Here is a 25,003-nt window from a genome sequence, read left to right as displayed (position 1 = left end):
GTTTCGCACTCACGTAGTCTCCTAAATACACACGTTTGAAATATAGAGCGGCATCAAGTAAATATCGTTTTACGTAATCGGGCTATTTGCTTCATCGCCCCTTATCGCAACCAGAGGTGGCCATGAGGTCGAACTCAACCTCAAAATGACCTCAACCTCACGTCGTGAGGTGATGTTGGCGACGACTCGATATTTTGTGAATGAGGTCAGCAAATCAGACCTCCACCTCACGCGTGAGTTTCAGGTTGAGTGAGGTCGTTATTCAGTGAGGTAAAAGTTTTGATGTCGAGACGTTTTGCAGTTGCCGCGTCTTACTCCGGCGAGTGCCGCTTCCCAAGCGGAGTTGCAGCGCATCACCGCAATGACGCTTGGTGTTCGGTTTCCCCTGTTTGAACAACCGGATGCCACTGTTCCCTCTTAGCTTTTGGTGCTGCGCCGTAATGTCCGCTCAATCCGAGCCTACGGGAAGACGCACCCCTCTGGTCTTCCCGGAAGGAGTCACAGCACGCCACTCTCCCTCCCCCTTGCCCAGCTGGCGTAGCCGTTCGGCTCGTACTCCCGGGAGCGCTCAAAGCACGTAACTCATATTTACCCGCGGTAGCTTTGTTTGATGCCGCAAACAAATAAGTACAGTCCAACAAGCACGCAATAAATTCGTCGCAGCGCGGATGGCCCCAAGCAAGACTGCTTCGTGTTCATGCTCGTTGCCGGCGCTGACGTCATGGCTCTTGCCTTGCAGTCGAGTAAAGGGGATCCTGATGTACATTACAAGCTGACTTAACAGAAACTGGAGCAGTCGGCACAGGCGAGAGAATGTGATTCATGGGGTTTCTTAACAAGTACACCTGCTGATTTGATTAAAAAAGCACGAAGCCAGAAAAACCTGCATAACACCGCCGAAGCTTTTGATCGGTGACTTCCCCTTTCGAATCTCGCACCAATTCTGTATATTCCCGTTCCATAATGCAAGCAGATGCAAATATAATTTCACTTTTTTTATCCTTCCAAATAACCTCTCTTTTGGTCTCCGGTTCTTTGTTCCTTCTCGGAAATTCGCTTATTATGCCGAAACACCGCAACACGAGGCGAACACACCAGCATAGCAGTGTTGCAGCGGCGAAAACATGCAAAAATATAATGGATGTATGGTGATGTGGTTGCTGATTCCTTTTACTTTTTTTAATGAAGATGTGTGAATGGAACTGATTACAGACTCGCGCTGTGCTGCTGAGTCGCTGTTTCAAACCATCTAATATGACGTTTAATGGGGCACACTGTTGTTCGCTTCTGTTTTGGAATCAGTTAGGTTGGCGGCCTGCCTTGCAGACGACCAAGCCCTATACGTTATCTTTCCTTCAACTATTTTTCAGAGACCCATCGTTCACCTTAAACGGCTTCGCAGAATGCTCGCGCTGTGCTCGTGGGTAAAAAACGTCGAGGATGCTTGCTTACCATTGATTAGTTCAGTTTTGAAGGAAAACAAGTGATTGATTTAAAGCAGCTTGTCTCAGACTGGTTGACGAAATGGTACCCACAATTCTTTCGAGGCGTATGAGTACCTTTTTCTTCCCCCAGGCGGGGGGGGGGAGGGGGGGGGGGGAGGTCGGAAAGAGAATTCGCTGCGGGGAAATTTGAGCGGAGAGCCATGGTGCTCTTGACAGAGAGAGCGATTCACGCTCCCCACTCTAGGCCAGTTGTTTTGACTCGTGTGATTTTAATAGTTCGCACAGTGTTCGAAGACGTAATCTAGCCCTTCCTTTCAAAATGCCGCGGCTTCACCGAGTCATCGGAAAATTCCCAGGATTTCGAAACTATAACCATCGCCACCTGGAGGGAAGTGATGGAAACGGGGGAGGGTCTTGGCCTCCCAGGAACATCAACATCATCATCTTTAATTATTAGCTACAGGTATTCCTATTTTCCCGCACAATAGTTGTCTTCGGTTGCTGGGTAATGTACAATATTTAATAAATATTCTGGAAACTTTTGATTTTCAGTAGCGGTATATCAGACTTCCCCGGGCTCATAAGGATACACTGTTAGCATCATCATCATCGCCATCATCTCGAGAGTCAAAGGCATGTGTCGTTTCATGATCTTTGCAGTATGCCATAGATCAGAACTGGCGCGTTTACCTGCTGGACTATTCGAATGTCATTAATGTGGACCAGGTTGTGGGCACTCTTTGTAATGCGTCATGCGCGCATGTGTAGTAATGTGTGATCCATATGGATCTTGAAATGCGGGTGGAAGGGAGATGGATGGGGGCCTGGTTTGACGAGAAATTACATCGTGTTCACGGGAGTAAGTGTGATGTCATATTACATCGTCGTCACGTGACTAGGTTTGATGGCATATTACATCGCTGTCACGTGGCCTGGTATGACGTCACACTCACATGATGCCATCACTTATTATACTAATTAGTCTAAGCATTACCTAATTATATTATTTAGCATTAATTAGTTGTGTGACGTTATCACCCTCGTCGCGTGACTCATCGGCTCGTGACGTCGCATGGCGCCGTTTCTTGCGGACACTTTTCTCCGGATATGACCTTGAAAGAGAGCCATCTAATGCTTTCGCATTAATAAAAAAAGCCGCTCGCTTCTGCACAGACATAAGTACAACGTGCCTCTGTTGGTGTACTACAGTCGCAGCTCGTTAACTGCTTTCGAAGGCAACATACAGAGGACTGAAAAGAGCATTCTCGCTATGCCGGATAGAGCTAGAAAATCGAAATATACTGATATGTGCCTGCATAACCATCGCATTGGAAAGTACATCGACGACCAGTTCGTTTATACTCGGTAACTATTCTCAAGACTGAAAAGAGTATCGTGAATACCTCCCCTCTCCTCCCAATTTCTGGTAGATGGTGTAGAAGGGCTGTGCTTGTCAATTGCCGGTTCGTGCGTCAATGAGCGAGAGGCTTCCAATACAAACAAGTATACACGAAGCAGGTTGCCAAATATTGACACATATAAAGTACTCACCGACATACTGGTGGTAACCGTGTATGGAACAGCCCTGCCCGAAGGCCATATACTCTCAGAGGGATCATCCCAGATTATAAGCTTCTCCTATTGTGTGCACATAAATAGTGTCTGTACACACCTCATTAAATAATACCATCATCATTTTGGCTTTCCTGTCTCACACGATTCTCAAAATTGTTTTTAACTGAAAAACTTCTTAATCGATTTTTGTTTTGTTTTCGTTTTTTTTTCGGAGGTCGGGCAGCCGACCTCAACCTCAAATTTGAGGTTGAGGTGAGGTTGAATGAGGTCAGTAGTGGCCTCAAAAAAAGTGAGGTGAGGGCGTCTAAGGAGACCTTAACCTCAACAGATGAGGTTGAGTCAGGTTGACAAATTATTTTTGAGGTTGAGGTGAGGTCCAGATTTTTGAGGTCCAATGCCTACCTCTGATCGCAACCGCATGTCGTGTCAGATGTGCGAGCTAGCAAGCGTTAAATGTTGCAGGCTTTGGTATCGGAGGGGTTGGTAACGAAGGCGTAAAAATAAATTGGGGAAATAAAATTTTTAAATAGGGTCCTTGATTCATATCATTATCAACATTTATGAACTTTGAATTGTTAGCAAATCTTAAATCTACCGTTTGTCTTGCGTTCATAAAGACGCAGAAGTTCTCCAGTATCAACTGGTCTTCAAATCTGTAGTTAATGATGGAGCTCTGTAAGATTTTCAGAAAAGAAAAGAAAGTGGACCAGATGCTCCTGCGCAGTTTGTTCGTTTCTTAATTTTTTTTCAACTGCCGTGACTCGGCTGTTCACGGACTTTGTTCATTCAAGGCAGCCAAAGAGAAGATAGGCAAAGTGCGCACTGTTGCTGTCCCATGCAATGGCCATTTTGACGGACGAAGTTAACGCTAAGCAAGAGAACAGACTTCATCTTCATATTCGTAGAAACTTACATTCGGCCGTGACCTTATATGACCCCAGAATCAAGGCCTAATGAACACACGCCTTGTACCGAAGTTGTACAAATCTCTACGTGACGAAATTGTCGACCTATTAACTTGCAGGAGCAGATTCGGAGATATTAGATAGCGCTATATGCCCAGAGATACTATAATAATCAACAATTTCAAAAATTAAAAAATTTTTTAATAAAAACGTTTTGTTACGGGGAATTGAAGAAACAAATTGTTTAATTTGTCAGTTCTACAAGAAGGAAGGAGTCTGAACTCATTCGCTCTGGGCGAGTGCAATCGCTTTTTTTTTTTCAACGGCACGATGACATTCAACGTGTTTGCCTGTAATTTAACAGAAGCTGCACTCAAGTTTTTATTTAGACCCACAAGACCATGTTGTCGATCGCACGGTAGAAAGTCAATCTTTCAGCACTGCTCTCAAGGCCGCAGTCCTGCGCGGGTTGCAGACAACTTTACTATATCCGGGGCTGCTGAGAGACAATTCGAGCCGTCTCAGTTTTCCAAGAGGAGCAACCTACCACTGAAAATATCATAACACATTTCTAGCATGCACCAGGTATACTAAGAAAATCATGCACTGTTGATTCTTTATTTACAAGCAGGGGAGTGACCTGAAAAAGAATTGAATGCATAATAACAAAGGACTTTCGTCCGCGCCGTATGGATATCTTCGTTTTGCCAGAGAGGACGTTCTTGTCATCAATACAGCTGTTAATGTAGCACTTCAACCTAACTGAAGTCGCTTTCTAAAACCTGTTCTTTGTGCCTTCCTTATTGCTATATTTTTCGTTTCCTCTTTGTTTCTCGTCTGTTTTCCTGGTTTGCATTCTTTCACGCACCACGGCGCCACTTTGAGTACTTGGAGAACCGTGGAAGTTTATGGGAATACGTAGTTGTCACTATGTATATCGGGTGATGTCGTTATAGACAGCGTAGGATAGAACTGGGACAACAAAATCGCGCCCGCAGTCACTAGGGAGAACAGAAGATGGCGCTTGCGCTATACCCTAACGATATGAGGGAGGCAGCGTGTCTGGAATAATCTCAGCATATTGAATTACTAAGCGTCGTCGAGAGTTACCGTGCGACGCGGAGGCGAAATTTGGGCACTGACAGCCTGGGGCGCCACCTTGTGCTCATGTTAGCACCTTGGAACGCGACTACTTATAGCAGTCTGCCATCATAACCTGTTACATTTTTTTTTCCTGCCTCATTTTGTCAGACAAAAATATCGCACGCATGTCACTGCTGCATGTTTGGTTCATGGTTTATGGGGGTTTAACGGCCCAAAGCGGCTCATGCTATGAGGGACGCCGCAGTGAAGGGCTCCGGAAATTTCGACCGTCTGGGGTACATCGCACAGTACACAGGCCTCTAGAATTTCGCCTCCATCGAAATTCGACCGCAGAGGCCGGGATCGAACCCGCGTCTTTCCGGTCGGCAGCCGTGCGCCAGAACCGTTCAGCCACCGATTTATTATTTCATCAGTAATTTCTGGTAACATTTCTATCTCAAAATTATCAAGTGCTGCAGCAGGAATTATATATTTTTCTGTGCGAAAATAAGGTTGATTCGCAGCTGAATTTACGCAATTTAAACTGAAAATCAAGAGAAGCGGTAAGCATGGAAGCAGCGAAACTTACGGTCGTCGAGGCAAAGCCGCTCTTCCAGGCGAGGAAGATAAATTCAACCAGAAACCTGGCGCGACGCTACGCCTAGCCAGAGCCCCTGCGCTATTGATCGGTTGTCAGGCCGTATCTATAGCGGTTTTCGTTTTGCAATGTTGTGCAGCTGCTCCACAAAGTGGTGCGTCTCATAGGAGGGCGTTGTCTAGCATGTTTCTGAAGCACCTTTCGGAAAATCTGTAAGCGCGGTGAACGTGTTGCGAGCAGCAGCAGTCATTGAATGGTTCGCGTGAGAACGATCGCTTTTAGACTCCCCTCCAAAAAACGCATGAATTCATTCTAATTATTAGCCGATTCTATTCCGGGGCGAGCATTGTTGATGCCATTGGATCTTAGTCAAGCGTTGTGTTGTGTGGCGTTTCATACCTATGTTGTGAATGTGCGTCCTGAATTTTTTTAAGAGAACTGGCATATTAGGCTTCGCTAATAAAACGAAGCCGTGTTTTTCATCTAGCCTCGTCATGCAAGTCAATTATGTGCGACGGAGTGGAGTTAAACTTTACCACCTGGTACCTGCGCTAAATTGAAGGCGTGATGTGACAGAGATAAACATATCATGAGGTAACACATTTGGGCCGTGAATTAGCTTACAGGTTGCACACATAGAAATCTATAGGAATATGAACGTGAAAAAAGAAACAAGAATATTTGCTAAGCAATCAGTGGGTCAAAACCGCAATGTATGCGTTGCTATCGACGCCCTCAAAAGTTTTAAAACAACTGAATAGTGAAGGTGTGGTAGCCATCTCCTCTTGGTGTGGCTGCACCACCCGCGTGGTCTTGCGCGCTACTTAAGATACCACCCAGGGAAACAAATAATTACCCCCATTTTTTTCTTGGGGGGGGGGGGGGTGGAGGGGATAAAATTTATTCTCTCTCTATCTCTTTCTTCCTCCAGCGTTTAATCATATATATAAAAATATACTATAAAGGATATTTCTTATACACCTATTTCGATATTTCTTTCGAACTAAAACATTCAAGGCTAGACGTCAGATACCAAGCAAGGGGGACGGGGGTGCCTTGAAGCAAGCTCTTCCGGAGTTATCAACCCATGTCTGTCGCCCATTTTGTTCCTGTACGCTAAGTGCAGGACAGTTTCTCATTTCCCTTCAAGCTTCGTCTGTCCCGCCCAGAAGCGTCTCTTGAAACTCACAATTACGAACTACGCTGGAAGAACTAAACAAAAAAGAGGCTAACGCAGTCGAGATCTCGTCGACTGAAATTCGAGGAGACCCTTTCAGTGCGTCGCCCCGGCGAAACTGAAAAGAACAATGCAATGTAATAGAGGGCGTTTCGAAACCAAGTCTTGGTATTGTTCTTCTGTAATCGGGGCCTTTTCACTCACGGAATATAATACCGGGTTGCTTGCATAGGCCCGCTGTCGTTACGGAGCGCTTCCTTACCTATATATCGAGTGAAAAAGCGTTGAATTTTAATCGTGCTTTAATGTACATTGAGCATTCGCAATAGAGCGCCCAGTTTAATGCGCCTAAGACCTGTGTTGGACATGTACTGTGTCACAAGCTAATTCATAATTCACTCGTTTCAAAACAGCGGCTCATTACTTGTGTCTTAAAACTGAATGATGGGGAAAACTACCATTCACGAAGTTTTAGTGAATATGGTTTACGACGTTGCTTTTGATGATATTGTGTCGTCGTGCGATTTTGTTTTTGTAGCTTTCACCCGAAAAGAATGCGGTTAAGAACTTGCGCAATTCTTCTGACAAGGTAAACGAAATCAGGGGCTCGTTTGATAAACATATGAAGGAAGCCAACAGTCACCGAAACTAAGGTGCGCAGGAAAATAACTCAATTGTTTTCTTTAATTTTTATTTATTACTTCGATTAAGCTGTCGCTTAAAGAAAATTACTTATAAAGCAGCAGAAAAAACAACCATGCCACCGGTGGGATCCGAACCCACGACCTCCAAATATCGCGTCCGGTGCTCTACCAACTGAGCTACGGCGACGGCTGTCCAATCTGCTGCTCTCGTGGGTATTCATATATATATATATATATATATATATATATATATATATATATATATATATATATATATATATATATACAGTGCATCGCATAGAAAGGGTCACGGTGTTACCCGTATTATTTAGGTGAACTCATAAGAACATTACGGAAGCACTTCAGGCTACTTACGTGCTTTAAATGCGAAAGTATTTGTTATTTTCATTTCCCTTTTATTTTTATCTATTTTCAATTTTTGAAAATAGGCCTACTCATTATCACACAGACGTAAGGCAACGCGCATTCTTGGTTCGCCTTTGTTTGCCAACAAGCAAAGCAGTTTTGTGTCCTTTGGGTTGCGTGTTCTCCTCGCAGTCTGAAAGTTTCGGGCTCAATTCCCCGCAGCTTCAGAAAGAATTTTGCTTTTCTTTGGTACAACGGTGACGTCATCTCGGATTTCGGGATTTCGATGCCGGGTTTCGTTGCTGACGAACCTTATAATGCTTTCGCATTAATAGGAAGATATAGACAGAAACAAGCAGCAGACGAAGAAAGACGTTGTGAATGAAAAAGGTGAACTGCGCGAAAGGGATAACCTTTCACCTTTTTCATCCAGAATGAACGAACTAGCCCGACAAAACTTATTGCATCTTATCTTTAAGAACGTTGTAATCGTTGTAAGTTTGCGCTCGTCCTGTCGTGTCTTCTGTCGTTGTGCCGTCTTTTTTTACACATAATATTTGATGACATTACAAGTATCAAGCCGACTAGCCCCACAACAACTCTTCTTGACGAAGAACGAGACAGCCATGATCGAATTCAGGGTCAAGTGCATTTCTATAGCACCTGCACTTAGCTCGTATCGCATATGAATCTACGTTTGTTGTTTTTTTTTATTCGCAGAATCCTTACTTACGCTCAGGGGCATATATTTATTTACCGGCACGCCTTCTTCTGCAACCCCGCAACGATGAGGCGCTCTGCTAGGTAAACAAAGATCCGAATTCGGCGCGCAGGCTGCAAGCTTTTCGAGCCGCTTTAAGCGCGAGCAGAAGCCGTCGAGGCGTGAACGGGTATACAGCAAAAAACGCTCAGGACGGTGAAGTAATCCGACACGCTGGCACCACCTTGGAGAGAGAGAGAGAGAGAGGCTCGATGCGCCAGACCATGACAGGCGTCAGTTGGTGGGAACGTGATTTGATTTTGAGCGAGCTTTCGCGGGGAGGCGTCCTCCGCGGACACGCAAAGAAAGCAGACACTCGAGTACAGGAAGGGCTTGCAGAGCCCGCCAGCTGACGCTCGGATTGGCACAACTCCAACGACAAAAAATTATAAAAGAGGAAAAGCACGAAAAAAAAAAACTAGCAGACAGGCGGTCTACGCTTCTCAACGAATGGAGCAGCGGTTAACAAAGAAAATGAAAGTTGAGAAAGATAAGCGTCGCCAAAAGGAGTCTCAATTTTATTTTTTTCTTACTGTCTGGAGATTTTCAGGCGGTGCGGGGTGGGCAATGTTATTTTTCTTTCTTTTTTCTTTGCCCACACTAATATATGTCTGGAGATTTGTCTCCTTGGCTCTATAATTAATTTTTCACATTGAAGCAAGAAAAAGAAGGAAAGTGCAGTTTAACGTAACGTAAAAATAATTCGCCGGTTCCTGGCCACGAAAGGATGTCCACGCCGGGGCAGCACGGCAGGCGCGCGGCAGGTGTTGTTTTGCCCCCTTGTGGTCAGCGGATCGAAATTCGATTCGCTTGGAAAGAGAACGGTTGTGATGGATGGACGCAGTGAAGTCTGATTGAAATGCCTTATACCGCGGCTTATTTGGACGGGTGCGCCCAGATGCTCGCCACCGCCAATATTGACACTAAAACGGGACGGATGGTGACGCGCTCAGGATGGACGGCTTGAGGTGAACCGAGTTGCCTTAAATAAATAAATAAATAAATAAATAAATAAATAAATAAATAAATAAATAAATAAATAAATAAATAAATAAATCCAGTGCCTAGTGGTTCCAGCATCCGCCTCGAATGCGGAAGAGGCTGGGTTCGATTCCCGCGCTACTGACCTAGTTAGGGCTCGGCTTTCCGCGGGAGTGCTCTGACTAAGCTGTCGGTCAAAGAGAATTTATTTCATTATTTCTTGTCTTTCTTAATTCTTTAAAAAAATACTGTAAAAAATTTCCTCCGGAGGCACATGGAAACGGTTTTGAAATCTGTACTCAATGAAGTTGCTAATCGAATACGAGACAAGGCCGTGCGGCTTAAGGGTGAATGATTAAAGGTCGAGAAGAGCGGAGAAAAGCCTTGGTAACGACCCGCAGGTTCGACTGTCATTTGAAAATTGGATGATATGGAACGCCAATCTCCATGCTGCTGCTACCTTATCAGCCTTCGCAAAGCTTATATCTTGTTCGAATCTTTGCATTAATTGTTTCACTCGGTAACTCACTCACCCAATCACTCACTCGGCCATTCATTCAGCGTAACTTATCCGTTAGCGATCTCTGTAGGAAGAACTGGTGAGGCCAACCCTGCTGAAGCTATCATTGTTGCGGTTCAAAACTCTTGTAACCTAACTAGTGTCCTCGTCCTGCCACCTTTGACACAAATGCATCATGCGCTTTCTCCGTTATCTTAATAAATGCGCGAATTAAAAATGGCGGTGTCTTGCAGAGGCGATGTCAAAAGCTATCGATTTCCTTCGACTGGCCGCTTGAATCTCGACTGTGGTTGCCTAATTGTCATAAAAATAAATGAACCGTTGGCTTCGATTTGCGATGGAGTGTTAACACATATCGGCGGCCGATGGGCATGCATCTTGGTGCTCATCAGTTGGAAGGAAATTAAAAGCGCCCGTGCGACAGCGGGATTTCTCTGGTTATCACTGTGTGAGCGGTTGTCAGTGGACAAAACAAACCCGCCTGAATTAAAATACACCTCTGAAGCTCCCAACACGCCTGATGGTTCCGCGTAACGCAAGCGCTTCGTTTCTGCGTGACGGTACATGCGATTCTCACGCCCCTAACGCCCTCTTTAATCACTAATGACCAGAAGCTTAACCCGTCACGACAACCCGGCCTTAGTTAGCCCCAAACCCTCCATTCCCTAACCTCCTGTTAATAAGCAGCCAGGAAAGCTACCAGCCGCGGCAGGTTTAGGAGCGCTCGTAAGCGCTGCATGTCGTGCCCTTATGTCGCAACAGGCACTGGTGACCGGAACGACCCCTCAAAGATGATGCCCATTTCGCGTGCAACACTCCAGGACAATGCAGAGTTTCGCTCACAACATGCGCGGCGATCACACATCACGCTTGTTTGTCACGAACAGGACGGGGGAAATAAAATAAGGAGTAGAGGCGCGACAACAAGCTTCGTTTCTTTTCGCGCAGAGGCTTTGCGTGTGGTTAGAGGAGACGCCTCCGTGGCTGTGGATCCCGAGAGACTCTGGCCGGCCCGCACGCTAATGACATGCGGAAACGCGTCGAGCGCATGCGCATGCAAGCACTGCATGCGTCTGCGCGAAGCCTCGTGAATGCACGCTGACGACGACAATGAGGCAGCAGTGCAGTCGTTGCGCCGTTGTCTAATCCGCACGCGCAAAGACAGCGAGCGGCTGCGGCGGCGTCGGCGCCTAAAAGACCCACTTAGCAGCTCTAAACGAGGTCTCCATCCCCCGCCTCCCTTTCACGGCGCTAAACCGCAGGTTGTTTCCCAATCTCCGCAGCCAAGTAAACTTTGACCGGGGTGTCGCTAGTTTAATTAGCCATGCAAACAACCCGCTATTATATAGGGCGCAATCTTTGGCCAGGTCGTCGTCGGCTGTTGCGTTACTGCGAAGCACTTGTGGCCTCTTTAGGTCTGGGCAGTGCGCGAGCCATTGTGGGTTCGCGAGTATAAATAGAAGGAAGGAGACCACGGTTTATAATAAGCGTCTCTTTCTTTCGCGCTCTCTGATGGCGGTGGCTTTCCTTCGAAAGGAAGAGAGACAGATGTGGAGTCGTGTTACAGGGGTTGCGTCTTCTGTCATGTGATGGTTGAACGTGTTCTGTATTGGCTACCCGGAAGTGAGCGAACAGTGTGCCCTGGTCAAAGCGTGTATACCTTACAAAAATTTCTTTATATAGTCTATAGTCTGTGTATAAAATCTATAGTCTCTCTACAGACAAATTCTAGATAAGTCTATAGGCAATACAAATCCTGTAGACAGTCTGTACACAATCAATAGATTTATGGCCATACACTTTTAGTAGACTTTTGTTTGTGGACATTCTGCAGAGTATGAATAGACAAAAATAAATAGCTATAGGAAGGAAATAGAGTCTATAACAAGACTATAGGCTGCCTACACGCCATTTTTGTAAGGGTACAAAGGCGTGTTTGAGGAGCTCGGTCATCCATACAACGACATCGGACTATAGATTGCTTGCTGTTGTTAATACACCTTGTGTTTAACTTGAAGTCTTGCTGTCGTACGGAATTTCGTTTCGAGAATCTGCGACAATTTTTAGCTCCAAGGGAGACGAAAGACAAGAGGAGGAGGAGGATAAACTTTATTTTCATCGACCAAGGTAGCAGTTGGTGTGGGGTTATAGCCCCATCAAGAGGCCATGAGCCCGTGGCGTCCGGCGACTTCTAGGGCCCTTGTCGCGACCCGGATCTGTGTGCCCGAGTCGGAACTGAGCAATGCGGCCTCCCACTGGTCTGGATTCGAGAGCTGCAAACCTCGCGGAGGGGAGCCCTGAGGGCAAGCCCAGAGTATGTGGGATAGAGTGGCATGTTGGCCACATAGTTGACAGGAGGGAGAGTAGACCCCAGGGTATATGCGGGCATATATCGCGGGGTTGGGGAAGGTGTTCGTTTGGAGTTGCCTCCGCTCAACCTCTTGGGGTTTGGTGAGAGAAATATGTGCGGGGGATATAGAAGTTTACCTAAACGGTAGTGCATGGTTATGTCATGAAATGTAACCATACGATCTCTCGCCGTCCGCAGGACGGGCGACAACACATCCCGGTCGACGAATCATCGGGCATGATTGTGGGCCGCCTCGTTCCCTGGATGGGATGAGTGTGCAGGTACCCAGATCAATTGGATCGGGCGGAGTTGGTCCTTGGTGGAGCGGAGGAGAGATAAGGTGACGGGGGAGACCCGGCCTTTGGCGAAATTACGAATTGCAGATTTAGAGTCGCTGAAATGGTTTCTGCAGAGGTGGAGACCATCGCCAAGGCTATGGCCGCCTGTTCGGCCTCTTCAGACGTTCTGACGGGAATGGAGCACGCAACAAACGGCCGTCCACAGTAGTTTACAACCGCGAGCGAAAAAGCATCGCGATCATTGTATTCGGCGGCGTCGACGTAGACCGCTGTCTGATCCGTTAAATACTTTTTATGCAGAGACTTAGCCCTGTCCTTGCGGCGAGCGACATGATACTCTGGGTGCATGTTTTTCGGGAGAGGGGTAACGATAAGGTTGCTGTGGATATGGGACGGAAGCTGGGCCTGGTCGGCGACGGTCGTTTGGAAGATTATTCCAAGCTTGTCGAGTATGTGACGTCCCGTGGAGGTGTGGGTGAGACGTTCGTACTGAGCGGTGAGATGAGCTTCCGAGAGCTCCGTCACAGTGTTGTAGACCCCTAATGTAAGTAGTTTATACGTGGGGGTCCGGTGGGGGAGATGGAGAGCCGCCATGTATGCCTGTCTAATAAGGCAGCCAACGCGGTCCCGTTCCTGGCAGCTAAGGTAGAGGTAAGGGAGGGTATATGTGAGGCGACTGATAACAAACGCCTGAACAAGACGTCGGAGGTCAGCCTCTCGCATGCCTTTATGTTCATTAGCAATGCGACGAATTAGACGAATGGTCTGCGAGACAGAGACTGAGTTTAGCCAGAGTGTCGGTGTTTCTCCGATTGCTCTGGATCAGAAACCCCAGTACCCTAATGGTGGATACTTCGCGTATGGGTTGGCAACTAGCAGTAATGCAGATGGGAGGATCGCCGTGGAGGCCGGGTTGACCTCGAATGAGCAGCAGCTCGGACTTCTGAGGTGAGCACGAGAGGTCGGCTCCGGCTACGTGGCGCTCAATGACATCCATCGCTTTTTGAAGTGCGGATTCAACCTCAGCATCGTTACCTGTTGAAACCCAGAGGGTGATGTCATCTGCGTATAAGGTATGGAATAGCCGGGGGGATAGCGTCTAATTTTAAAGGTAGCGTGAGCAAGGCGACATTGAAAAGAAAGGGGGAGAGAACGGATCCTTGGGGGGTGCCATTGCTACCTAAGGTTATAGGGTCAGAGAGGAGAGAGCCAAAGCTAATTTCAGCTCTACGACCAGAGAGGAAGCTGCGCGTATACTCGTAGGTACGGTGACCAGGATTTAGTAGGGAGAGGTTAGCGAGAATAGCTCCGTGCGAGACATTGTCAAATGATTTCGTTAAATCAAGCCCTAGAATAGCCTTTGTGCCCCCTCTGGTAGAGGGGCACAGTATCTCTCTCGGGAGCTGGATCATAATGTCTTGCGCAGAGAGATTTGAGCGGAAGCCAATCATGGTGCGAGGTAGGAGATCATTATCTTCAACATAATGATTAAGACGGTTGAGAATGACGTGCTCCATCAGTTTCCCAGCACAGGAAGTGAAGGAGATGGGGCGGAGGTGTTCGAGAGCTAGTCGCTTGCCTGGCTTCAGTATGAAAGTCACGCGTGCAAGTTTCCATGCTGTAGGGATTTCGCCCTCTCTCCAGCAATAATTAATGAAGGCAGTGAAAGCCTCAATGGACGGGTCGTCTAAATTACGGAGAGTTTTGTTGGCAATGCCGTCCGGTCCAGGGGCAGAGTTAGGGCGGAGCTGAGTGAGAGGGAATCTTACCTCAGCCTCTGAAATCTCTGCATCGAGGGCAGGGTTGGCACCACCCATGTAGGGGGGGGGGGGGGGAGTAGTATTGAGGTACCGGACACGAAGTTCATCGAGAAGATCCTGGTCTGAACCAACGCTCGGATCGATCGGTGGCTCAACACTAGAAATACCCTTGGCAGTGACCACTATATCCTCGCGACCACCCTCAGCACGTCCCGGTACCGACAAAAGACAAGAAAAATTGGCGACGCCAAGTAAAAGTGACAACTTAGAATTTCTCGCCTCGGAATGGGATACAAAAGGCGATAAGCGTACAAAACTTGTTAAAAATGTTTTATTTTATGACTTGCAAACAAAGAGACATTAGGAATGAGTCCCAGACAAAAAAAAAAGGAAAGCAGAAAAATGAATAATTGGCTTTTATCTAGCCTTCGTTCTCAAATTTGGTAGCCAACGCACAGCTGAACAGCAGGTCTTAGAAAGACAGAAAAAGATAGATGAAAATAAATTTTCCTTTCCTCAGCGCATCCTGCAGTAATGTGTCGCAGCGGTGCTGAAATACGTTTATCTCTATGAGGACGTTTCCTTTTGTCAGCGGTGTTAAGCTAAAGAGGGAAGTGGCACTTCCTGGAGACGTTTCTTTTGTCTTGGTTTTTTTTCGAAAAACTTTTCCATGTGACAGGAGAGGCGCAAACTCTCTGAATTCATTTTTAGCTTTTGTCAGACCTCCGACGTTATCGCTACAGCGCTTCCAGACACCCTCCTGAATACAAAGGGCACAGCGAGGTTTTGCCAATTCGTAGATACGCAGTTATCTTTGTACCTAAGTGGCACAGTACTGCAATAGACGGGCTCTTAAGCTCGAATGAGAAGATGAAAAATCAGCTCTAAGAATACCAAATGTTAAATAAAAATACACAAAAACAGCGAAGGCTGCGGATGTATTTTTGGTACAAATAGAGCGTGGGCAATTCGCAATGTGACAGCTTATATGTGGACTACATACATAAATTGATAGAATGAGAAGCATTGCTTAATTAATCAGGCGCCCTCAAGTTATGCGCAGTAAAGCTTATACGTTGGAGAATTTAGTGAACCCCGGGGCCAAAGCAGAACACATGCCTATCACTTCTATCACTTCGCAGCCCCCTTTCAAGGTGCCGATTGTTTTATAGCGGATGCCTACTCAATCAAATAATGTTTGATTTAGTAACAGTATACAGAGCTTCGACGCAGGACAAGTCGGGAACAATGGCACGAATGGGGTGATGGTAGCGACTAGGCACTGAAAAAAGTTCGCCTTGATAGGCGTTCAAATACCTGTCTGTTTCCCGGGTTTTATTTGTTCTCTTTCCCAATTAAATGCAGGGAGCCTATTTCAAATAATGTAGTGTGTTTCACAACAATCAGAAATCTACACAGCCAGTAGTCGGTTATTAGCTTTATATTATGTAGTCTTCGGTATGTGTGTACTGAATGCAGTGATGGGAACACTGGACTTTCTGTGAAATATAACTAGACAAGTTAGAAATGTGGCTTGATGGAATCTGAACATTTCCTACTCAATCGCTAAAGCCGTTAGTTTATATACCATTTCAGTGAAAGCCATAGTGATTGTTAATTAGCAGCCTACAGACTAGTGAAGTCTAAACATTCTCCTACTGAACCGCTTAAGCCTTTAGCTTATATACCTTCTCAGTGCAACTCACAGTGATTGTTAATTAGCAGCCTAGAGGCTACTACGTGCTTAAAATGTAAGGCCAAAAGTATTAGCACTAAGCTGTAGAGACGCTCGCACTTCGCTCAAGCAGCTTTCCGTACTCATCCTACGCAGCTATTAGGCAATAATTCTGCAGACGGTCTGCGAACCGTGCGAAGGAATTTCTCCGAGAAGGTGCCCTCCCCCTTCCCTCGTTTCGTGCCAACACCGAAGTCACCGACCGGCTCCCTTTCGCGCCCTTGTTCGGAATGTAAACCGAACACCGGCGAAAACCGCGGTTGCTTCGGAGGGGGGCTGAGTGACGTCAGCGCATGCACACAAAGGGCGGCACGCAGCTTGCGTATCCGCCGCTGACGGCGTGCGGATACGCGCGTGTGACGTCGGCGCCGTGCGAACACCACAGGCGCAGTGAGGCTTTCCAGCGTGCGGGCGTACGCGCCTACGCACACGCGCTCGGCGGGGCTCGCGGAGCGTATCTGTCGCCGCCGAGAGCGTCGAATTTCTTCATCTACCCCCCCCCCCTCCCCCTTACCAATCCTCCCTCCCGTTAGTGCAACCGCAGCCAGCTGCTCTTGAGAGAGCTCTGCGTGTCTCGCTGTCGGAGGACGCCGGTGGGCTTCGGGACGCCGACTGCAGCACGCTGCGTTGTGAGAACGCCTCAGACAACATGAACGTGTGGCCTTCGCAGGTGATCTCCGGCTGTTGTTGTTCTTATTTTCATTATTTTGCAAGGAAGGGAGAAGGGTAACATTGTGTCAGGGGAAGCCTGAGAACAGAGTGTGTTAGGAAAGAAACGCGAGATAACCGATGATTCCTTAAGGATAACGGAGTGGATTCCAAGAGAAGGCAAGCGCAGCAGGGGGCGACAGAAAGTTAGGTGGGCGGATGAAGTTTGCAGGCATAGGGTGGACGCAGCTGTCAAAGAACACGGATAATTGGAGAGGCACGGGAGAGGCCTTTGCCCTGCAGTTGTCGTACTCAGGCTGATTATTATTATTATTATTATTATTATTATTATTATTATTATTATTATTATTATTATTATTATTATTATTATTATTATTATTATTATTATTATTATTATTATTATTATTATTATTATTGTTAAATCAAGGCAGGAAACGAGCATGGTCAGGGCACGTAGTTTTGGAACTCAGGTAGCCGATGGTTTATTATGGTGATAACGCGAGCGACGACGTGAGCCGAACGCGTAGGATCCAAAATAATTAAAAAACAAATTCGAGATGGCAGTGACGGAAAAAGGAATACAAAGTACTACAGAGATAGCACAGTCGAGGAAGGCAAGCAAATACGCAGCACTTTGAGGTGTAAGCGTATACTCAAGCTTGATGCAGCGCTTGAGGACATCTCTCAGAGACACACAAAGAGCGCGAAGCAGTTATTGCGTTCACAAACCGTTCGTACGAGATGAAGACGGTGCAAAGTGCACGCGCATTTCTCAGCTGAAGCCATATATGCTAGAAGCGATATTGATCGCGGCATACAGTTATGTAAGACAAACGTCTTATGTAACAGCTGCGCAACAATTGCATTGCGCTCTGTGTGTCTCACTGGCAGAGTCCTCAAATGCTGCTGGAAGAGAAGGCTGCTTTCACAGTATAGCAAAGATAAGGGCCTCCGAAGAAAGAACAAAAGAAGATCTCTGGTTTAAGACCAGCTGCAGTGTCCCTAAATGTCACTAACACGAGTGTCCCTTGTCTAACACGAGTGTCCCTTGTCCACAGCTTTCCGTCAGTTTCGTTTCTGTCTATCCTCACCGTCTACCTTGCGAACGACTTGTTTATCGGCGCTGACCAACCAAGCGCAACGAAGTGTTGAACGTCATTTCTATTAGACGCACTCGGCTGCACATCGAAATGCTTGAGCTGGCGACCTGAGGTTCGATAAAGCTAAGATTCTGGTAGGAAGTAAAGAAAAAGACTTCGCAAGTAAGTCTTCTATATATACCAGATAGTCGATCGAGCTATGTGTTATTGACAGTTTTTTTTTCCTCGAATGCGCTCAGCTTTAATGGATATTTTAGAGAACGGACTTTTCTGAAGCAAGCCCCTCGTGTGTTAAAGAGCTTCGAACGTCGATGAGCGGCGTGTTGTTTAGTTTTCGGCGTTTATTTGCCTTTGAACTCGACATGTCGATAAATAAATTAATGAAATGAATTGAATTCGGAAAAACAAAAGGAAACAGTGTCCTTCTCTAAGGGTGTTTTCTCTCTTGGCCTTATGACGTACTATGCAGATGTACGCACATTGCTGGAACTTGCGTGTCATTATACAGGTACCTGTTGCTATCACTGCCCCTCATTTCTATTCACCTATCTTCCCTACTGTGACGCCAGAATGAACACTGTAGGTGCTGAATACGTGCAAATGAGCAAATAATGCGCCGTACCAGTTTTCTTGAATCATGCGAATGGAGGAGGCAATGCTGCTCTCTAGAGAGCCGATCCATTGCATTGATACTCCTTCATAGTGCATTCTTCTTTTTTTATTCCTATTAAGCGCACAAATGCTCGACATTTTGTTTTTGTTTTCGGCATTTCTTTCTCGTCGGGGGTCATGTACACTGTGCTCACTTCTTTCGCTCTCTCTCAGCGCTTCACGAAGGGTGCTAATGAACAGAAGAGAGCGGTGGGTGCGGGGGAGGATTTCGTGTTTGTGCCTGTGGTGGGTGGGTAAGCGAGGGTGGGAATACGGAAAAACGATTGCGCCAGAAAAAAAAAATGCCACTGGCTCTTCGCGGAGCCTATCTATGTTGCTAAGCGTTGTTGACTCCCACGGCAAAATAGCGATGTGAGTAGCACATTCACTCTGTAGGCACCCAACCCGAAAATCGAATGCAATCCTTTCGCGTGCCGTCCAGTACAGCGCTACTGTTTGCGCTTAACAAGAACCAATAGAAACAGCGATGACAAAAAAAAAAGAAGGAATATTTTATGGTGCACGCGCGCGTAGATGCGCTGCTTGACGCTAATTATAGAAACGGTGGTGTGTACACGAGAGGTGGCCTCTCGACACACCTGCCTGACTGCGGTGTTTTCGAGCGACTGTTGAAGCGAGCGAGTTACGGAAGAGTGTGAATATCCTGCCCGTTATTGTTGTCGCAGAGCCATTGATTTAATAAACCAGGAAAATTCTGGATCGATGGACGTCCCAAAAGCAATGAACTTTTTTTATATGTCCGGTCGAATGATTGATGTATAATGAATTAATTAAATAGGCAATTATTTTTTGTTGGTTGATTGAATACGTGGGGCTTAGAAATCGAAGCGTACACTCAGGGGTTTTTCAGACACCGTTGCACACCAGCAATGAACTTTTTAAGAGAACTTGTTGCTGGGCTAGTTGGTTTTGGTTCATTCTGAATTAATTAGGGCTCGAAGACAGGACCAAGGTAGAAAAACACAGGAGGCGCCTAGTCCGGTGTTTTTCTGCTTTCGTCCTGTCTTTGCGGCCTAAATAATTCAGAATGAACATTTGTTGATTTTTCCGCTCGATTTATTGAAGTATAATGAATTAATTAAAGAGCCAGTAATTTTGGTTGACTGATTGGATGATTGTTTAACCGCTAGGTTAACTGGCTGCGTTTCTTTGATTGATTGATTCAGAAGGAATTTATTATCAGCGATCAAACACTGCGTACACATATTTTATAAATACAGGAGGAAGTCCAAAAGTCAACGGCTGCACAGGAAACCTCCTGTTACAAACGTGCAAAAAAAAATGATAACATACAAACAATGGCGGATAAAACTGAAACTGATTACATAAAGTAATTTTTAAAACACGCTGAAATACACGATGATGCAACTAAGAATGAATTATAATGTGGGTAAACGTTATATAAATGCATAAATAGAGGGAAGCAATTCAAGTGAGTGCTCCGTATGCTCTTATCAATGAGAAAAAATTGCTTATCGCGATTGAAGAAAAGTACCATGACTAAGTTTGAAAGCATGAATGTTAGATGATTGCTTTATACTAAATGGTAATGAATTCCGAAAAAAATGAGGCAGAGAAATTTACTCTGAATTTACCGTAGGTAGTTCTAGGCTTCGGTACAAGAAAATTGTTTTGGCGTGAGCAGCGAGTGAAACTTCATCGAGGAAACTGTGTACTAATAATTATCGGAATGGGAAGTGACCCTTTTGTGAACCTAAAAGATGAGAATTCCAAGCAAATAATGAACCATGGATGAGACTCCTACGATGTTATAAGCCTCCAGCGAGGATGCAGCACTGCATGCATAAATAGTTTTGTACGTAATAATAGTGCGTGTGACTTCATTCTATGTGTATGTGTTGATTGATTGATTGATTGATTGATTGATTGTTTGATTGATTGATTGATTGATTGATTGATTGATTGCTGCAGTAGTTCATTTGAACAGTATGATAGTCCCCTTTGCCGCGCTGTAGAATTAGGCCCGTGGTCTTGCTTATGTAAGGTCCCTGTGTCACCGTGATGCCTAGTGCACCGAAAAACAAGAGGCAGTGTGGTGGCTGAGTGCGTATCGCAGAAGCCTGCGATCAGCGTTTTGAAATACGTTTTCACGACTCGGAGATCTCGGAATAGTGTCAGGATTTGCGTTGACGCGCGTAGGCTTCGTGTCACTAGTGCACATGGAAGGGTTGTTCTCATCTCACACCTTATCTCGGCGCCTGCGATATAAGCACCGGCCTCAACTATGTGTGGCCCCTCTTCCAACTGTTTCCCGCCTTCTCTGGCTGTAGCGTTGTCCGTCATAATGCAACCAAGGCAAGACGCTTGCCTGGTCAGCTACGGGTGCCGACATCGCGTCTGTTTTCCCACTTGAATGAAGCGAAAACTGCACGGCAAATGCCCACCAGTGCACAAAAGTGACCGGCACTAACTGAAACCAAGGAGAACATAGTCAAGATTAGCGTTTTATATGAGACACCGATATATACCTAATCTCGTCCTGTCAACCTGTGCTCAAAGTGAAGGGGCATAGAGGGAAGAATAACAGGCAGGCTTTGAGGATAGAACCCGAGCCCTGTACTTGCATCGTGGTATTCTATAAATTTAAGTGCAGAGATAACTTTGCCGTCCTATACTGCTGTTCATAAAATGGGAAATTTGCTGTTCCAGTACCACACACACACATAATTTCTTCATTGTTTCTTCTAGCGCGTATCTCATCCCACTCCACCCCTGATGGCTGAACGACTATGGCGGTTTAATGCGAAGTCGAGTTCGTGGACTAATATCCGATCCACAGCTGACACATTTGGATGAAAGCAAAACGAAAAAAAGCCCGTCTACAGAGATTTATCTGCGCGTTAAGTGTGCTTGGCTGTAGAAATGACACTTCAGTTATGTGCCATAACATTTCTCCTAGAGCCGTCACGATGGCTCAGTGCCTTTTTGCGTTTGGCTACTGAGCCCAGGGGCAAGGTTTAGAATCCTGGCTGCGGGTACCGCATTGTGGTGGAAGCGAAATGCAAAATACTCCTGTATACTGTGCGATTTCAGCGAGCCTTAAAGCATCTTAAATGGCCAAACTTGATCCCGAGTTTGCCAGTGCAGCGTCCCACGGGAAGTTAAACTTCACTTACATACTTGCCATTTCTCGCTGCCAATGTGTAGCTTTACCACATGGATACTTCAATATTTCTTTTTCTTTCTGGCCAAACCCTGTCGAAGAACACAACACATAATTTTCTGTCGTTACAACAGGTTTTCTGCAGTATTTTTGGCCACGAACTTGCAGTAACAACATAATTTTTTGCACAAGCAGAATTTTCCCTGCCGTAGCGACAGAACTACAGAAACAGTACAGAAAAGCACTACACTGCTATAGAAAAACACTAGAAGACTGCAGAAAAAGTTGTGAGCACTTAACGTTCTCACGTGCTGAGAATGCAAAATCACCCTTTGACCTTAAGACGTTCACCCTAAAGGCATTTGACCTAACGACCTTCACCACAAAGCCCTTGAACCTAAAGGCCTTTGCCAGGAAGGCATTTGCCCTGAAGGCCTTTAACCTAAAGACATTTGACATAACGACCTTTACCCTGAAGGCGTTTACTTTGACAGACTTTACCCTGAAGTGTAGTTCAGCCAAAGGCCTTTACCATGAAGTCCTTTAACCTAAAGGCAGTCATAATTTCCAGTGTTATTAATGACCCCACCCCCAAACCTGCGTAGCATTCGCCTAATATTCATTTCCCGCCATTTCCCGCATCACGTGATCAATTAACTTGAAAGGCTTCACCGCACATTGGCATTTGCCAAGTTAGGAGGCCAATAGCGCTATCGCACTAAAAATCTGTCGTAACGACGAAAACTACGAAACACTCTGTCGCATTGTGGACAAGATACCGCCGTTTTCTTCCGATGGGAAAGACACTGCTCACGAGTGCATTGTCGCGCATCGCTGAGACGTCGTCGTCGGGGCTCGCAGATGCCGAGGTACAAGCGGACCGACTTCGAGGACGAGGAGACGAGCAGCGCCAGCAGCATGCCCGTGGACGCCACCGGCAGCTCGACGGTGCTGACGGACATCAAGCCGGGCTCCGGGGGCGGCGGCGGCGGGGGCAGCTCGGCCACCGCGGCCATGCTGAACCCGCTGGGCGTGCGCTACTCGGTGTCCGGCGGCCACCACCGGCGCACCTTCTGGCAGCGGGCGTCGCCCCTGGAGCGCTTCCTGCTCGCCCTGGTGGGGCTGCTCGCCTTCGTCGTCCTGGTGCTTGCCATCGTGGTCAGCGTCAACACGGGCCGCGTGCGAGAGAGGATCATCGAGCGCGTCGTCGAGCCGTCGCATCCGAGTGAGTGGCCCACCGTATACTCTCTAAACTCAAGGGAGTAAAAAGGGAGTAAACACTCGCTTGTATAAAAGAGAGAGCGCTAGAGGACACCCTATTCGCCTTTTACTCCCATATAGGCGTATTTATGCTTAGAGTGCATGCATTCAAACAAAGGAATGGTCACGCGCGCCACTGGAATTATTCCTTCTGGGTTAGTTCCTCTAAGACTAATGATTACTCCCTTAGGGACAAACTCCAAGGAAACATCAGCCACAGTTTGTCTGCCCAAGGTCTAACCGCTCCTCTTGAAGCCTAGTGGGTGTAGTTTAATTTTGTCCATTTTTACACTAGAATGTGCACTTTGGGTGAGCATAAGTGCAGTTTATTATCGCTTTCAAGTTCGTTTTCAAGAGTCAAGGTCGCTCTTTAAGGGACTAGCGTTTGTTGCAAAGAAATCAGTCCCCAAATGAGTAAATTCTGTATCCATTTTAGCCTTTTCTATCTTCAAGTCTTTCTTGGAAGAGGGAGGGAATGTGGGGGGCTGCAGGTGCTTAGGCATGGGCCTTCGTCTTTCAAATGTCCAACTGATTTAACTTCTGGGGACTTAGCAGCTCAGCCTATATGGACGCTGTTTTGACGAGAAGTCGCAGAGCTCACTACAGGGAGTATTCACCGACATCACTATGGCCGCCATTTTGTTGTGCATGAAGCGCGGCGAAAAGCGTACGAACGTGTGACGGGTTTATCGCCACCTACTGCATCCTCCACAGCTGAAGCTGAGCGTTGTACAACAAGATGGCGCCCCCATTACGGGGACGCAGACGGAGAGGCGCGCTGCCCATGCGCACCACAGTCAGCACTTACAGGTGTGCTTTTCTGCGTCTCTGTACGCGACGCGTGCGCGTTGTCAGAAAATGAATTCCCTCAAAGATTCGTCTGAGCCCCGCATTAAACTATATTTAATACCTTAAAGCTTCTGAGGAAAATGAATTAAAAAAATTTTTCCGCACCGTGACGCTCGCCTCAAGAAGGACTATTTTTCCAGTTTCGAAGTGAAGAGCGTTTTAGTATAGCCTCGGAGAGAGAGAGAGATAAAACATTCATTATTTCATTGAAGTATTCTACGAGTCAGGTAGGCGTACTCCTCAGTTCAGGACTCCGGTGGCTTGGGCGGATGCCTGGACCAGTCTGATGATGCGACACTGGTCCTCCAGACCATTGCTGGTCAGGGCTGCCTCCCACTGCTCGTATGATGTCTGTAATGTTTTTAGATGAGGTGGTTTTTGGGGACAGTTCCCGGAAATGTGAAACAGCGTAGGCTTTTCGCCGCACCATGGACAGAAGGGGCGGTATTTGGAAGGGTGAATGAAGCTGTACAAGTACAGGTTAGGGAAGGTATTCGTTTGTATTCGCCTCCAAAATGTGGCTTCTTCTGTGGTGAGTTTAATATGGGGAGGGGGATATATTCTACGATCTAATCTAAGCATCTCCAGCCGTTCCCCATAGTTTGATGGTAGAGGGGTGAGGTACGGGCAAGGATCCGCTCGGTTTGTTAGCTCACGAGCTAGATCGTTTGCCGCCTCGTTGCCTTCAAGAACTGAATGGCCCGGGGTCCAAGTAATGTTATGGGGGCGTTGAAGTGCCTCGGAGACCCCCGGAAAAAATTTGGTGTCAATTATGCAGTTTACTTAAGAAATCAGCTGATGGTGGCGACACCTGCATTTGGTTTTCTGCTCTTTTTTACCTAATAAAAACCCCGTTTTCGGCGAGAGTGATCTCTTCGTCTTTAGAATATTGTATTCTATCGATATATTCTCAGTGTCCCTTTAACAGGTTCTTAAAAAACACAATAAAGCTCTTTCAGATAACTTTAATTATTCCAGATTTATTGTTAAATATCCTGTATAAAAACTTCAGCCATTGTTTTCCCTCCCGAAAGCGGGGCGCTCCCAGTTAGACCTCATATGTAATTTCGGTGCTACATTCCCCCGCTCCTGTCCACTGGATCATTATGCACACACTATAGTATTTGCAGG

General features: G+C 46.4%; 1 protein-coding gene across 9 annotated transcripts in view; it reads left to right on the top strand.

Moving 5' to 3' along the window:
- Window positions 1-25,003, top strand: part of Nep3 (M13 family metallopeptidase neprilysin 3) — a 130,693-nt gene that overhangs the window by 61,547 nt on the left and 44,143 nt on the right. For 8 of the 9 annotated variants that reach the window (XM_077653472.1, XM_077653466.1, XM_077653471.1 and 5 more), the window contains one exon: window positions 22,625-22,988. In XM_077653472.1, coding sequence (XP_077509598.1) covers window positions 22,625-22,988 — 364 coding nt within the window. Of the gene's footprint in view, window positions 1-16,723; window positions 16,869-22,624; window positions 22,989-25,003 lie in introns of those variants that run through there. The other variant, XM_077653468.1, reaches the window with a different exon arrangement.

This window comes from Amblyomma americanum, chromosome 2, assembly GCF_052857255.1.
Source record: "Amblyomma americanum isolate KBUSLIRL-KWMA chromosome 2, ASM5285725v1, whole genome shotgun sequence".
Lineage (NCBI taxonomy): Eukaryota > Metazoa > Arthropoda > Arachnida > Ixodida > Ixodidae > Amblyomma > Amblyomma americanum.
This window is presented reverse-complemented; position numbering and strand designations above follow the sequence as displayed.